The sequence below is a fragment of the Hylobates moloch genome, unplaced genomic scaffold (genome assembly GCF_009828535.3).
Source record: "Hylobates moloch isolate HMO894 unplaced genomic scaffold, HMol_V3 SCAFFOLD_27, whole genome shotgun sequence".
Taxonomy (NCBI): domain Eukaryota; kingdom Metazoa; phylum Chordata; class Mammalia; order Primates; family Hylobatidae; genus Hylobates; species Hylobates moloch.
Window position 1 is genome coordinate 1760818 of NW_026652302.1, and position 13086 is coordinate 1773903.

At 42.7% G+C, this 13086-nt stretch overlaps 1 protein-coding gene across 1 annotated transcript in view; it reads right to left on the reverse strand.

The window, feature by feature from the left end:
- LOC116463102 (sterile alpha motif domain-containing protein 5) overlaps positions 1-12763 on the reverse strand; it is a 62752-nt gene extending 49989 nt beyond the window's left edge. Inside the window, exon 1 of the mRNA XM_032146067.3 lies at positions 12066-12763. Coding sequence (XP_032001958.1) covers positions 12066-12524 — 459 coding nt within the window. The 5' untranslated portion in view covers positions 12525-12763. The remainder of the gene's footprint in view (positions 1-12065) is intronic.
- Positions 12764-13086: the final 323 nt, after the last annotated feature.

Below are 13086 nucleotides of genomic sequence, written 5' to 3' on the forward strand. Positions count from 1 at the left end.
AAAAAAAAAAAAAAAAAAAAAAAAAAAAAGAATTTCAAGCTTCTGGACATCTAAAAAAACTCATAAAATTATGCGGTAAGTTACATTCTTATGTTTGGGAAAAATATTTGCAACCTATATGAAATAATGATTGTTTTCTTTAATGCATAAAAGCTCTTCCAAAGCAACAAGAAGTGGTCTAAGACCAGTAGAAAAAAGAAGCAAGTACCATGAACAGGCAATACATAATTGTACATAAAAAGCCACAAATATAAAACCATATGAACTGGTAATCTAAGAAATGTAATTCAAAGAATGATGAAATACCACTTCTCAAACATGACATTTTCAAATAATAAAAAAATAATAATTAGTAGTAACATGGGTAAGATTTCATGCCAATAAGGATATGTTTAAATTAATTATGGTATTAACTTGAGATTGAATATGTATTAGTATTAAAATCATTTTTTGGGAGGGAAGGAGAATGGGAAAATGTTGGCTAAAGGGTATAAAATTTCAGTTAGACAGGATGAATAAGTTCTGGGATCTATTATACAGCATGGGAACTACAGTTAATAATAATGTGTTGCATACTTGAAAATTGCCAAGAGATTATATCTCAAGTGTTCTCATCATTAAAACATAAGTATGTGAGGTAATGGATAAGCTAGCTTGATTTAATCATTTCACAATGTATACATATATCAAAACACCACACTGCACACCAAAAATATATACACTTTTTATTTGTCAATTATATCTTAATAAAGCTAGGAGAAAATCATTTTTCAAATGACAGCTGCTGACAAAAAAATAGCCTGACTCATCCATTTAGACTGTGATACTAGTTTTGTGTATCAGTATAAAACATATTCTGACACATAAATGATTTTTAAAGAAATATAGTATAATGTCATAAATTGTAATATAGGCCATTTAAAATTATCAATCTGTTTCACTGTTCTCCAGATTTTCTCCGTACACAATGTGTTTGCTTTTTAACAGAAATAGTTTTCAAATTTTGTTATAAACATAATGGTTTACTCACTATCAGTAAGGGCACTTAAAATCTATAAAGTTCTCAACCGGGCATGGCGGCTGTAATCCCAGCACTTTAGGAGGCCAGGCAGTGGATTACCTGAGGTAGGAGTTTGAGACCAGCCTGATCAACATGGTGAAATTTAGTAATCTCTACTAAAAATACAAAAATTAGCCAGGCATGATGGCGGTGCCTGTAGTCCCAGCTACTTGGGAGGCCGAGGCAGGAGAATCGCTTGAACCTTGGAGGTGAAGCTTGCAGTGAGCCAAGATGGTGCCACAGCACTCCAGCCTGGGCAACAGAGCGAGACTCTATCTCCAAAAAAAAAAACTATAAAGTTCTCTTAGAATTTTACAAAGCAACTTCATAAGTATTATCTCATTTAATTCATACTACAGCTCTGTGAGACAGACATTGGCACCACTATACAGAAGAAATAAACTTCTCTTAAAGTGATCACGTTTCAAGGACCAGGCAGAGGGAAGGGTCACTTCAGTTATAAGAATAAAGGAGTCCTTAAAAACAAAACTTTTTATTATGAAAATGTCCTGCTGACAATTTTAAACAATGTCAGTGATTAAACACTTCACCTTGAAAAAGTCTTCTGTTGGCCTAAATGCTAATTGCTGCATGTTAAGTTTTCATCATTTGTATAAGCTTCAAATTAGCATTTTACTTGTCCTTTAATAAGCATTGTATTCTACATGGAAGTTAATTCAGAGGCCCTCAACCCACATACTTGGATAAAGAGTCCTTTTCAAGAATAAGTTTGTAAGGCTGCCCCATCTCCCCTATGAGACTACATATTCTTGAGTTAAACAGTCAATTTGAAATAAACAATAACACTATGATATGTAAAAATGAGCAAACAAAATCTGAGATACTTTAGTTCTTTTATTCTTACGTGACCACTTGAAGTTTTTATTTGTGTTGAAAAATTAAAACAGTGAAACAATACAAACTGCAAGGTATAATACTTGAGTTTGGTAAATGCAAATTCTATTTTGCAGATGAAATATTTTTACTAAATTTTAATACTTTAAAATGTATTCCTTTGTTTAATTATTAATTGCTTTAAAACTAAAGAAGGAATAAGGACAATAATAATTACTGTGTATTATTACATGACTATTAAAGTAAATTTTCATATAAAAGTGAAGGTATTAAAAAATGATACACTTTGGGTATCAAATGCAGTAGGTACATCTCTAGTCTTATTATAAAGTTACGTTATATTCTAGGGGAAAAAATCTTTAAATTTGTCAAATCTGTGCATTACAACTTTGCTAAATAGAGAATACATACCAACTGTTTTCCTTATCTTTCTGACATGTTCCAAACCAAGGAGGTCTTATTTTGTTTGCATTTTTAACTTTATGGAAATGTAACAGTAAGATTTTAGAGAGCATCAGACCATTTATTTCAATTAGAAGCAGTAATGAGATATTTTTTAAACTATTAGATGTCACTTAGTCTTTATGTAAGACAGATTGTATGTTTAATGCCTTTTGGTGTGATCCACAGTTATTGGCCCTTAATAGTTTTTATATTGACTGAAAATGGGGACTCCCTCACTACTCTCAGGCCTCCCCAAGTCCAAATCAGTGGCTGATCTGAAACAGCATTTTTTCATAAAACTTAGAAAATCACTGCTAAAAACCTTTCAACTCAATACTAGTAATATCAATAGTAATAACAAGCCTTTCCCATAGCCAGAAATGCAATGTTGTTTCTAGCTCTGCACACGCTATAACCTTGAGAAGCTGTGTGTCATCAACTACGGCTCCCAGTGTACTTTATTCCACCCTAGACAGTGTTCTTTCATCTTCAGGGTGTCTTCACCTCAGGATAGCCCTTCTTTATTTCTGGGACCAGTCCTCATCAAGTCCATGTCATCTGACTCATCTTACTTCAGGAAAATTAGTTTCAGAACATATTTCTGGTGAACTAGAACCTGAGCACTTAAACAGAATTTGAAAAGAATTGCATGTTTATCCATATACATAGTTGTTATTTCTATCTTATTTTTCATGGGTATGCCTTAGATAACTACTGAAGAGCAGACAAAGTTCATGAGGGCAGCCTTAATATTGCTACCCCTGCCTTTAGCACCTTTTTTTTCACTCAAGAGTGGGGAGGAAAGAATGAATACAGCTATGATCACGTTAACACTTGATAAGGTGGTAGAGAGTAGAGGGCTTTCTAAGAACTGAAGGACCAGTGAATGAAGAGCCCTAAAAACACTGTTACACTATCCAAATCCTGACTAAACCATCGAGTGCTGCGCAGTTTACTGATACCCGTGCACGATTTACCTAATTCCTCCCCTTTTGGGCCACAGACACCTTTACACTAAAATTCTATCTGGAGAGACCATGACAGGTGCCTTGCTCTTTGCAAATACATGGGGAATTGACTTTTGTGTTTTGAAAAGCCTTTTGGAGGAATTTGCATATTTACAAACATGGATACCCACTAAGAGCATTTTTAAAGTGTTTAGAACTAGGGAAAACGAGTATAAATATCATAAAATCTGAAGACCATTCTATAAGTCATACCAAAAAAAAAAAAACACCTCATTATTTTGTTGCCAAGATTACATTTTCCATTTCACACTTTATGAATGTCATTACTCTTAACTGCCTGATTTGACTCCAAATTACTTTAGGTGTTTACCCCAAACCAGATCTATCTGATAAGAATGAAGGCTTGCCACCACTGAAGATACTCCAGAGAATGTTCTGAGACATCAGAGGTCTAGAAATGTTCTGAGAAACAGCAACACAGAGACAGCAACACTGATCTTCCAAGTGACTGTTTTCAAGATTGCTACCTAATTTTGAATATCTAAATTTTGAAGTGCTTATATTTTTAAAAATCATTTTTGTTATTGCATCCTCCAGTACACAGAAATAACTGGGCATCATTTCCACTAAAAATCTACCACTGATTTATCATCAAACACCCCTATCATTAGGAATAAGATCCGGGTCAGCAGACCCTTCTGTACACAGCTGATACATGGCCACTATGATGGAAGCTGAGATGTCCAAGCAAACCCAGGTACAGAGGAGCTACCACAGGTGAGTGCTTACATAAGCCAGGCTGTTCATCTGGCAAATGTTTCTTTTTCCCTCAACACCTGTTAGTAAAGAACACCAGAAGCAGGTTGCTTTCAACTGGAAGGCCAGCAATACAGCTTCACTGTCCTACCTCAGGGATCTCACCTCTCCAGCACTATGTCATGATTTAGCCAGCAGGGGCCTTGATTGCTCTTCTCTTCCACAAGACATCATTGTTGTCCATTACATGGATGACATTATGCTGTTTGGATCTAGTGATTGAAATGAAGCAATTACTTTAGACTTACTTTGCATGTCAGAAGGTGGAAAATAAATCTGACAAAAAATCAGGGACTTTCTACCTCAGTGAAAACTGCAGGGGTCCAGGGACATGGGGCAAATCAAGATATCCCTTCCAAGATGAAGAATAAGTTGTTGCATATGGCTTTTCCTACAACCAAGAAGGATGCGTAACATCCAGTGAGCCTCTTTGAATTTTGAAAGCAACATATCCCTCATTTGAGTGTGCTACAAAAACCTATTTACTGAGTGACCCCAAAGCTGCTAATTTTGACTGGAGCCAGAAAAAAAGAAGGTTCTGCAGCAGGTCCAGGCTGCCGTGCAAGCTGCTCTGCCACTTGGGCCATATGATCCAGCAGATCCAGTGGTACTTGAAGTAACAGTGGCAGACATGGATGCTGTTTAAAGCCTTTGCTGGGCCTTAGAGCTTACTCACAGTGCAGGCCTCTAGGGTTTTTGTGCAAGACCCTGACAGCACCTTAATCTTGGACTTAAAGCCTCCAGAACTGTGAAGAATAAATTTCTATTGTTTTAAACACCTAGTTTGTGGCACTTTTTATGGCGGTTCTAGGATACATACGAATGTCGATCTAATAAGTTCATGAGTGTTAGCTCATCTTATCTCCATAACAACCCTATGTGGCAGTCACTAGTTTTGCCCATATTTCACAGAGGAGCCAACAGTGACCTAGTATGGAGCAGAGCTGGGACTTGAACTCTGATGTCTGGTTCTGAGCCTGTTGCACTGAACCACTACAGTACAGTGTCAGCAGATAGCAGTACCATTCTTACTTAAATGAATTCCATGGGCTGCCATAGCTCCAAGAAGCCATGTTTTCTTAGTCTGGGAGATGGGCACTGATAGATGTGCACTGATATGGTTCTCAGCACATTGCTCTTGAGGACAGGTATTAAGCATAGAAGAGTAGGTGACTTGGTGTATGATTTGAGGAATGTGTACAATACCTCTTAATACCTAATATTTCACAGTAACTAATTTATTTTGTTAATGGTGGTCAGCCATCTAGCCCAGCCTGGACTTGCATGAGCCTGAGAATCAGCTCCTCCTTCAATTTTGTGTCCTTGGTGTCATCTCACTTGCTTTACCCTAGTCCTGGCCATGCTGCAGAGAGAGGTCTTCTTTTAAAATATCCTACGGGAGTAGCATTTTCATTCCCAGTTCTTCTTCATTAACCCTTGAGGAATAAACACTTTGATTTGAAATTTTATCATTCATTATCTTTACTTGGGTTTTAATCCAAGTTGATTTTTTTTAACATTTGAAATAAACACAAGTGCAACATCCTCCAATCCTTCATGTTTGCAGAAATAACATTCAACTTTGACATAGTGCAACTACTATACATCAGGCATTGGGTTAGGCCTCCACATACAAGCAGAGACCATGTCTGTCTAGTTCCTTGCAATTCTGATCTTAAAGCCTAGCACATGGCATGTGCTCAGTATTTGTTAAGTGGAAGGATGGACGGATAGATGGATAAATGGATGAATGGATGGATGGATAAATGGAAGGATAGATGAATGGAGAGATGGATGGGTAAATGGAAGGATGGATGGATGAATGGATAGATGGATGGATAAATGGAAGGATGAATGGATGGATGGATGGATGGATGGATGGATGGATGGATGGATGGAAGACGGATGGATAAATGGAAGAATGGATGGACAGATTAATAAATCGATGGATGGATGGGTGGACAGGCAGTTGGCTGATGGTCCACTTATGTGGAAACTCTACAGGCAGTAAACTGTGAGGAGCACAAAAAGGCAGAAGTCCCCACACCATCAAAGCTCTTGTCTCCTTCCTGCCCCCACTTTTTTCCACAGTGTTCCAATCAGGCACTGAAAGCAAAAACAAAACAAAACAAAACAAAACAAAAAAACCTGGAAGGACATAGATTGAGGTTATTTGAGGACACTGATTGAGTTGGAGAAAGCCGAAGTTTTCCAGCTTCCAATCTGTCCCTAGTAATGTCATGAAGGCAGAAGGCATTCTTGGGAGGAGGAATATTTATTGCCATTTCAGCTTCTGCCAACACGCAAGGCAAAACTCCAAAGGACACAAGCACATCTTTGCCAATCTCTCTCTTTACTTTCTAAATATTTCACCCTGGCCCCAGTGACAGAAACCTTCCTACTATGTCTGTCTCTTCAAATTCCTTCATTATAGGCCATCTCTCCAGATTATCCATAAATAGCCTTATTAGTATGAGATTCTTGTTACTTCATAAAAGTCACACTAAGGGTATGAATGAAGACGAACCCTCCTACGAAAGTATGAAATAATGTTATACTAACTCAAACCATTTTAACTTGTACATATGGCAAGGAGCAACTTTTCAGTGAAAAAATCTAGATGCCCCCCCGACACTATTCACCCTAGAGCCTGCCTTTTGCTTTGACAAGTCTGCTAGAAAATAAAATATATTTACAGCCCCATACCCTTCACATCTGCCACAACCCTATAAGCATTGCTAGACATGACAGGACTCAACAAAAAGTCATGCACAACCTGTAACCTACAGCACGAATATGTGAATGGTGAGCGTACCTTCTGTATGTGTGTACTTAGAATCCTATACATTCCATCATGTAATGTTTATGACCATATCTAAACATTACATGATGGAATGTATAGGATTCCACTAGATCACAACATCTAACATTGCTATATTAATACAATGTTCTCCTTAAACCTCTAATCCTTCCATCTCCTCCCTCACTGGTACCAATCAGTCAGAAAGAGAAATGAGAGCTCTTTGGTGTAACACCTCTAAAGTTCCGTCTCCTGACCCCTTCTTCTTCCCTCCCCTTGACCTGGAGGAGAAGCTCCCCGCCCACCGGAAGCCGAAGTGAATGCTCCCTTCACTTATGTGCCCTGGGCACAATTCCCTCACACTTCCTCCAGGACCCTGGTCTCCTGGGTTGTCCCCCGACATCTCCTTTTCTCTGGCTGCTTACCATTAACACTCAGACATACTCCAGATTCTCTCATCCTAAACACAAACAAATCCACAAAACCCTTCCTTTGACACAAAGTCTCCCTTCTTCCTCCAGCTGTAACCTTAGTTCTGTCTTCTCATCAAACTTGGTTTCAAAGTTGTGGGTGATCCCTGTCTGCACTCTCACTGGTCCCATCATCCAAATCTGCTGTGGCAAAAGTCCTCGACGGCATGATTACCACTTCCCATGAAATGATTCTATTCTTGTCCTACCTGGTCATTATCTGACTTCCTGACCTGTCGCTCCTCCTTGAAACATCACTGCTTCCAGTGGCTTCCAGAACACCACTTCCTCTTGCTTTTCACCTACCCTCTGCTTACCGTTGTCAATCTCTCCACACTATTTACGCTAGAGCTTGCCTTTTGCTTTGACAAGTCTGCTAGAAAATAAAATATACTTACAGCCTCCCTTAGAGCTTCCTCTTCCTCTGCCCACCTCAGAAATCCTGCTGTTCCCCAGGGCTCCTCCCTCTACTGCTCATCTGTAGTCACAGCTGCAGTGTGCTGTGTGTGATGTAGGGACATTCCACAGGCATCTCACACTCCATATGTTTCAACCTGAAGGCAATATCTTTCTTGCCCAAATTCACTGCTCTCCTGGGTCCCCTACATCATGTCACAATCTTAAACCAGGAATCTGCATGTCCTTCCAACCTCTCTCCCCTCCCACCCTGTCATCCAAACAATCATTTAAGTTCTATCAAGTCTACTTCTATTGCTCCTGACCTACTGTCATAAGTGGCCCATGCCACCAGCGTCTCTCTCCTAACACTGCAACAATCTCCTAAGTGTTTGGCTTGCCTCTGGTCAGGATGTGTCAGTAGCTCCCTTCTGCTCACAAGATATACTCCAAATTCTTTAACATGACTTCTAGGCCACCCAAGACCAGCTGCCACCTGCCTCTCCATCTCTTGCCACTTTCTCCAGGCACTCAGTGCTTTAACCAGACAGAATTCCTTGCCATTCCTGCTGATGCTAAACTTCCTCCCCTTCCTGGCCTTTGCACACACTGTTCTTTGCTGAGAACACTCTTCCCCTTAAGACCCTGCACCTCTTCATGCTAAATCTGCTCAACCATCAGTACTCAGGTCATAGGCCAGTTTTGGAAAAACTGCGATGGTGCCCAATCCCTGCAAACTGAGTTGAATGCACCTGTTCATAGTATCATGTACTTCTCATCAAATCAATCGTCACACATTATCATTATTGTTCATTCCATTTTAAGTCTTCCCTACTAGATGCTAAGTTCCCAGAGGGCAGAGCTTTCACATCCTGCCAACCACAGTAACCTAGAGTCCAGCAGAACGCCTGGCATAGAGAAGCTTGGTAAAAAATTATTTTATCCCCATTTCACAAAGGTAGAAATCACAGCAGTCAGAGAAGCTACACACAGGGCAGAAGAGGAACTGTTCCAATGATGTTTGATTTCAAGCCTGGTGCTCTCTCCAAGCTCCTGTTTTTTCAAAGCTATAGACTTCCCTTTGGAAAACAAAAGAAAATTTACTTTTTATTTACGTTTTAACTCACTGATCCCTAAACCGCATAACCTTGACCATTCCTGGATCAAATCCTACAATCCTTTCAGGTGATTCTTGGGAAGACCCCTCAACTTACTTTCCTCTGTAAGAGACTCACTCTCCCTACCTTGATAATCTTTGACATAGTTCACTTTCAAGCCATCTAAAATTCTCAGCAAAATACAAAATCACAGTGATCATCGATGCAAATGACTGCAAAGGAGACTAAAGCCCACTCCACCATGCAGAATTCCAAATGCACATCAAAAATACTACACATTCTGGTGGGGTGTGGTGGCTCACTCCTGTAATCCCAGCACTCTGGGAGGCCAAGGTGGCTGGATCACCTGAGGCCAGGAGTTCGAGACAAGCCTGGCCAACATGGCGAAACCCCATCTCTATTAAAACTACAAAACTTAGCCAGGAGTGGTGGCAAGTGCCTGTAATCCCAGGTACTACTTGGGAGACTGAGGCAGGAGAATCGCTTGAACCCAGGAGGCAGAAGTTGCAGTGAGCCGAGATCTGGCACTGCACTCCAGCCTGGGCAACAGAGCGAGACTCCATCTCAAACAAACAAACAAACAAAAAATACTATACACTCTGATCATGACAAAGCCAAGGAAAGTGGAGAAGTTAGAATGTGGATCACATAAGAAAAGAAAAAGTTCTAGCACTGCTCATGAAGAAACTAGCTACAGCAGAAAACAAATTCTTCAATAATTTAAAATCCAAAACTGAAGAGGCAATGTGCACATAAGCAACAAATCCAGAATGATCAACGTGATCTGGTACTAAACATTTGTATGCTCAGTTTGCTATCTATGTATATTAATTATATGTGTACATTAATTATATTTTAATTCCTATTTCAGTGTGTGTTACTCTTTCTTACAATAAAGTTTGTCAGCACCAGTTTTTTTTTGGTCCCCAACTCGAGGATCAATGAGGGAGATAATGAAAACACTTCTGGTTCTATTTTATTCTTCCATCAGTTTGAGGAGAATTTAAATATGTATAGAAAGTGAATAGGAGCATATCTTTGTTATCAAGCATTATTGCTATGGGATTTATTTTAAAGCAAAGTTGACTGAAGTAATTATTTACATGGAAAATAAATAGTATTGCAATGCAACTTGGCATTTTCTTATGTAAACTGCACTTATGCAAATGCACTACCATATCACCCACTGATCTAGGCAGGAGTCCACAGTTCAAAGCCTATGAGCTGATGTTTCATCCCCTTAACATCCTTTCCAGCCTCTAAGTTTGATATGTAGGTCTGTCTTTTGCTCTTTAAGAATCAGAACTAAAATCTGTCACTTCAAGCTTACCCTTCTCACCTCCAGCCCACAGTGTCCCTGCTCTCCCCGCCCCATTACACAGCACTTTTCCTGAAGAATAAGCAAGCTCTAGTGACACACTTTGCTTTCTGCATTCCTTTCTTGCCAGGACTTGAACTATGCCCTCACGAGGTACTCACATTCTCTCAGACTAAGCCCATCTTACATCCTGGGATGCTAATAACAAACATCTAACTGGCTTTGATCTCCTTTGACCTGCTGTGTCCAGGACCAAGCCTTTATACTGATGACCAGATCTCTCTATCCACACTAGACATACATGGAACTCCTACATACAGGCAACTGCCTAGGAAAAGTGTTCTTTCCTGTTTTGCGCACACATCAGTGGCACAGTCAGAGTGGGTAACCAGAACACGTGTTTAATTTGAAGCACTCTGTCCTCCTAACCTGCCTTCTTTGTATCCTCCTTACAAAACCAATTAACATGGTCAAGCAGGTTATCTGAATTGCCTAGGGTACCTGCAAGGTAGTACATAATATTAAACCCCTTATTCCCATCTACCTTAGGTATTGTTATCTACTGTTTACAAAGCTTTCCCTTGACCTTCCTTAAATCCAGGCATTACGGCCTTTACTTAAAATTTTACAGCAAATACTACCAGGGCCCAAGATGCCCACACAACACTGAGATTATCCACATTTCCTATTAGGGAGTTGGGTTTATGTGGCCCACCAGCTGAGTATCTTTGACATCATTTTCTCCCTGGGCTCTTCTAAGTCTTGATTTTTAAGCTGAGGTGCTCACATTCCTGTGCACCTTCTGCAATCCTGAGCGTTACCTGTGCAGTCTACTTCTCTGTCAAGTCAGGACCCTCTACTCCGACAGCCGCCTAAACTAGAAACCTAAACGGAACAGACTCGCAGCTAGAAGCAGAGCTCTGGTGTGAAGTACCATTTTCTGTTAATTACCCAGCTCCCATTCCACATTTCGGAACTTCCAGGTTCCTTCCCTGAGGCCCCCTGTGCAGAGGATTCCCCTTTAGTTCACTTGTGCTCGGTCCTCCTCTCCCAAATGCAGGTCCCCTCACACTTCCTGGAAGTCACAGTTGTACCTACTTCATCTTATCTGGTTTAATAATAAACCAAACTGGTGACAGCACAGACCTCTGAAGCACATCCTGTGGCTGGATTATCTCCGATGTCCTTAGCACCTTACTGCCTCCAGTATACACGAGTTTAGGAAATCATCTCAAGTGGACTGACACGTGCTTCCTTCACTTTTCCTCTTAAAATGCTCATGTGAATGGTACGCTTCTCAAATTTGCAGCAGCGCTGGGATTTTTTATGGAATTGAGAGAGGCAGGGCCTGACTTCCCACTCTTTTAAAGAGTTCACCGATTTCCCTTGAGAGTTTCTCAAGACTCAAAAAAGGAAAAGAGAAAGGAAGGTAGAAAGTAATGCAGGAATTAACCATTTTTTTCTGGTACTCTTCAAACCCAAAACTATTATAGAGGGCATTAGGAATTCCTCCTGGCTACCAGGAGAAGCAGCGCGAGTCCGATTCCTGACAGGCGAGCACCAGAGACCATGTGGAGCTTTGGTCGTTAGTTTAGAGATAACATCTGGATGCGGGGGCTTGTCTTACCAACCACTGGAGACACCAGGAAGGACGAAATAATGGGCCGATACAGAAAGAACATAGAAAAGGGTCCCAGATACCCAAATCCTCCTGGCCTCTCCGTCGTCACCTGGAATGGGTTGCAAAGCCTTGGCACAGGCAGCTGGGCCGTGTTCCCTCCCGCCGCGCGCCCCGGGCCGCCCGGACGGCACCTCCTTACCTTGCGGGAGTACGGGGGCTTGCTCAGGTGGATGCCGTCACGGACGAGCTTATCCCTGATCATGATCTTCAGCTTCAGTTTGGGGTAGCTCACCAGCTCCCTGCTGCGGGGGGCGGTCGTGTGGCCGCGAGAGTCCCCGCGGGTGCCCTGGGCCGGGCCGCCGCACGGCTCCCCCCGGCGGCCGGTGGGGACGGCGTCGGCGGGCGGCCCGGGGGACGCCGGCTGCGGCTCGAGCGTGAAGTAGAGGCCGGCGGCGTTGGCGTCCTGCTCCCGCAGCCGGCGCACGGCCTCCAGGATACGGCGGCGGTGCGCGGGTGCCAGCACCCCGATGGCATCCAGGTCCGGGTCCCCGATCTGCTTGCACACCTCCAGGTCATCGTAGCCGTTATCCACGAAGGACTCCGCGTACTGCGGAAGCTGCAGCGCTTTGAGCCACTCGTAAACTATGTTGGTACACATGATGAGACCGGGAACCCCGCCGCCGAGCACCTTCTCAGCGCCCAAATGGCACGGACGGCACCAGTTCTTGGAACTTTTAATCCTCTCCTCCAAGGGGAAAAAGGTATCGCAGTAAAGTTTTCCTTTTAAAGGGAAGGCTCGGGCCGGAGGCGGAAAATCATCAGAAGAAGCCTGAGGAAGGGAGAAGCGAACAAGCAGCAAAGTGAATTCCCCAAGCAGCCGCGGACCTCGCAGGCACTGGCTGCTGGGCTGGGCAACCCGTGCCGCTCCGCACCGCGCCGCCCCTGGATGCGCCGCCGCCGCTGCTGCCGCGGGGAGGGGCGCGCGACGGGCGCGGGAGGGGGCGGAGGTGGGAGGGGCCGGGGCACACCCCTCAGACCCGCGCTGGGTCAGCTCTGCGCAGTACCGCCCGCGAGTTTTCCCAGCCCGGACGGTCCGGAGGCTGCGCGCCGCATCTCGCGCTCTGGCCGCCGCCGCCGCCGCCGCTGGCGCGCTCCGCGCCGGGAGGCGACTCCTCCGCGCAGACCTGCGGCCGCTGGGAGCGCCTAGTGTTCGCGAGTGT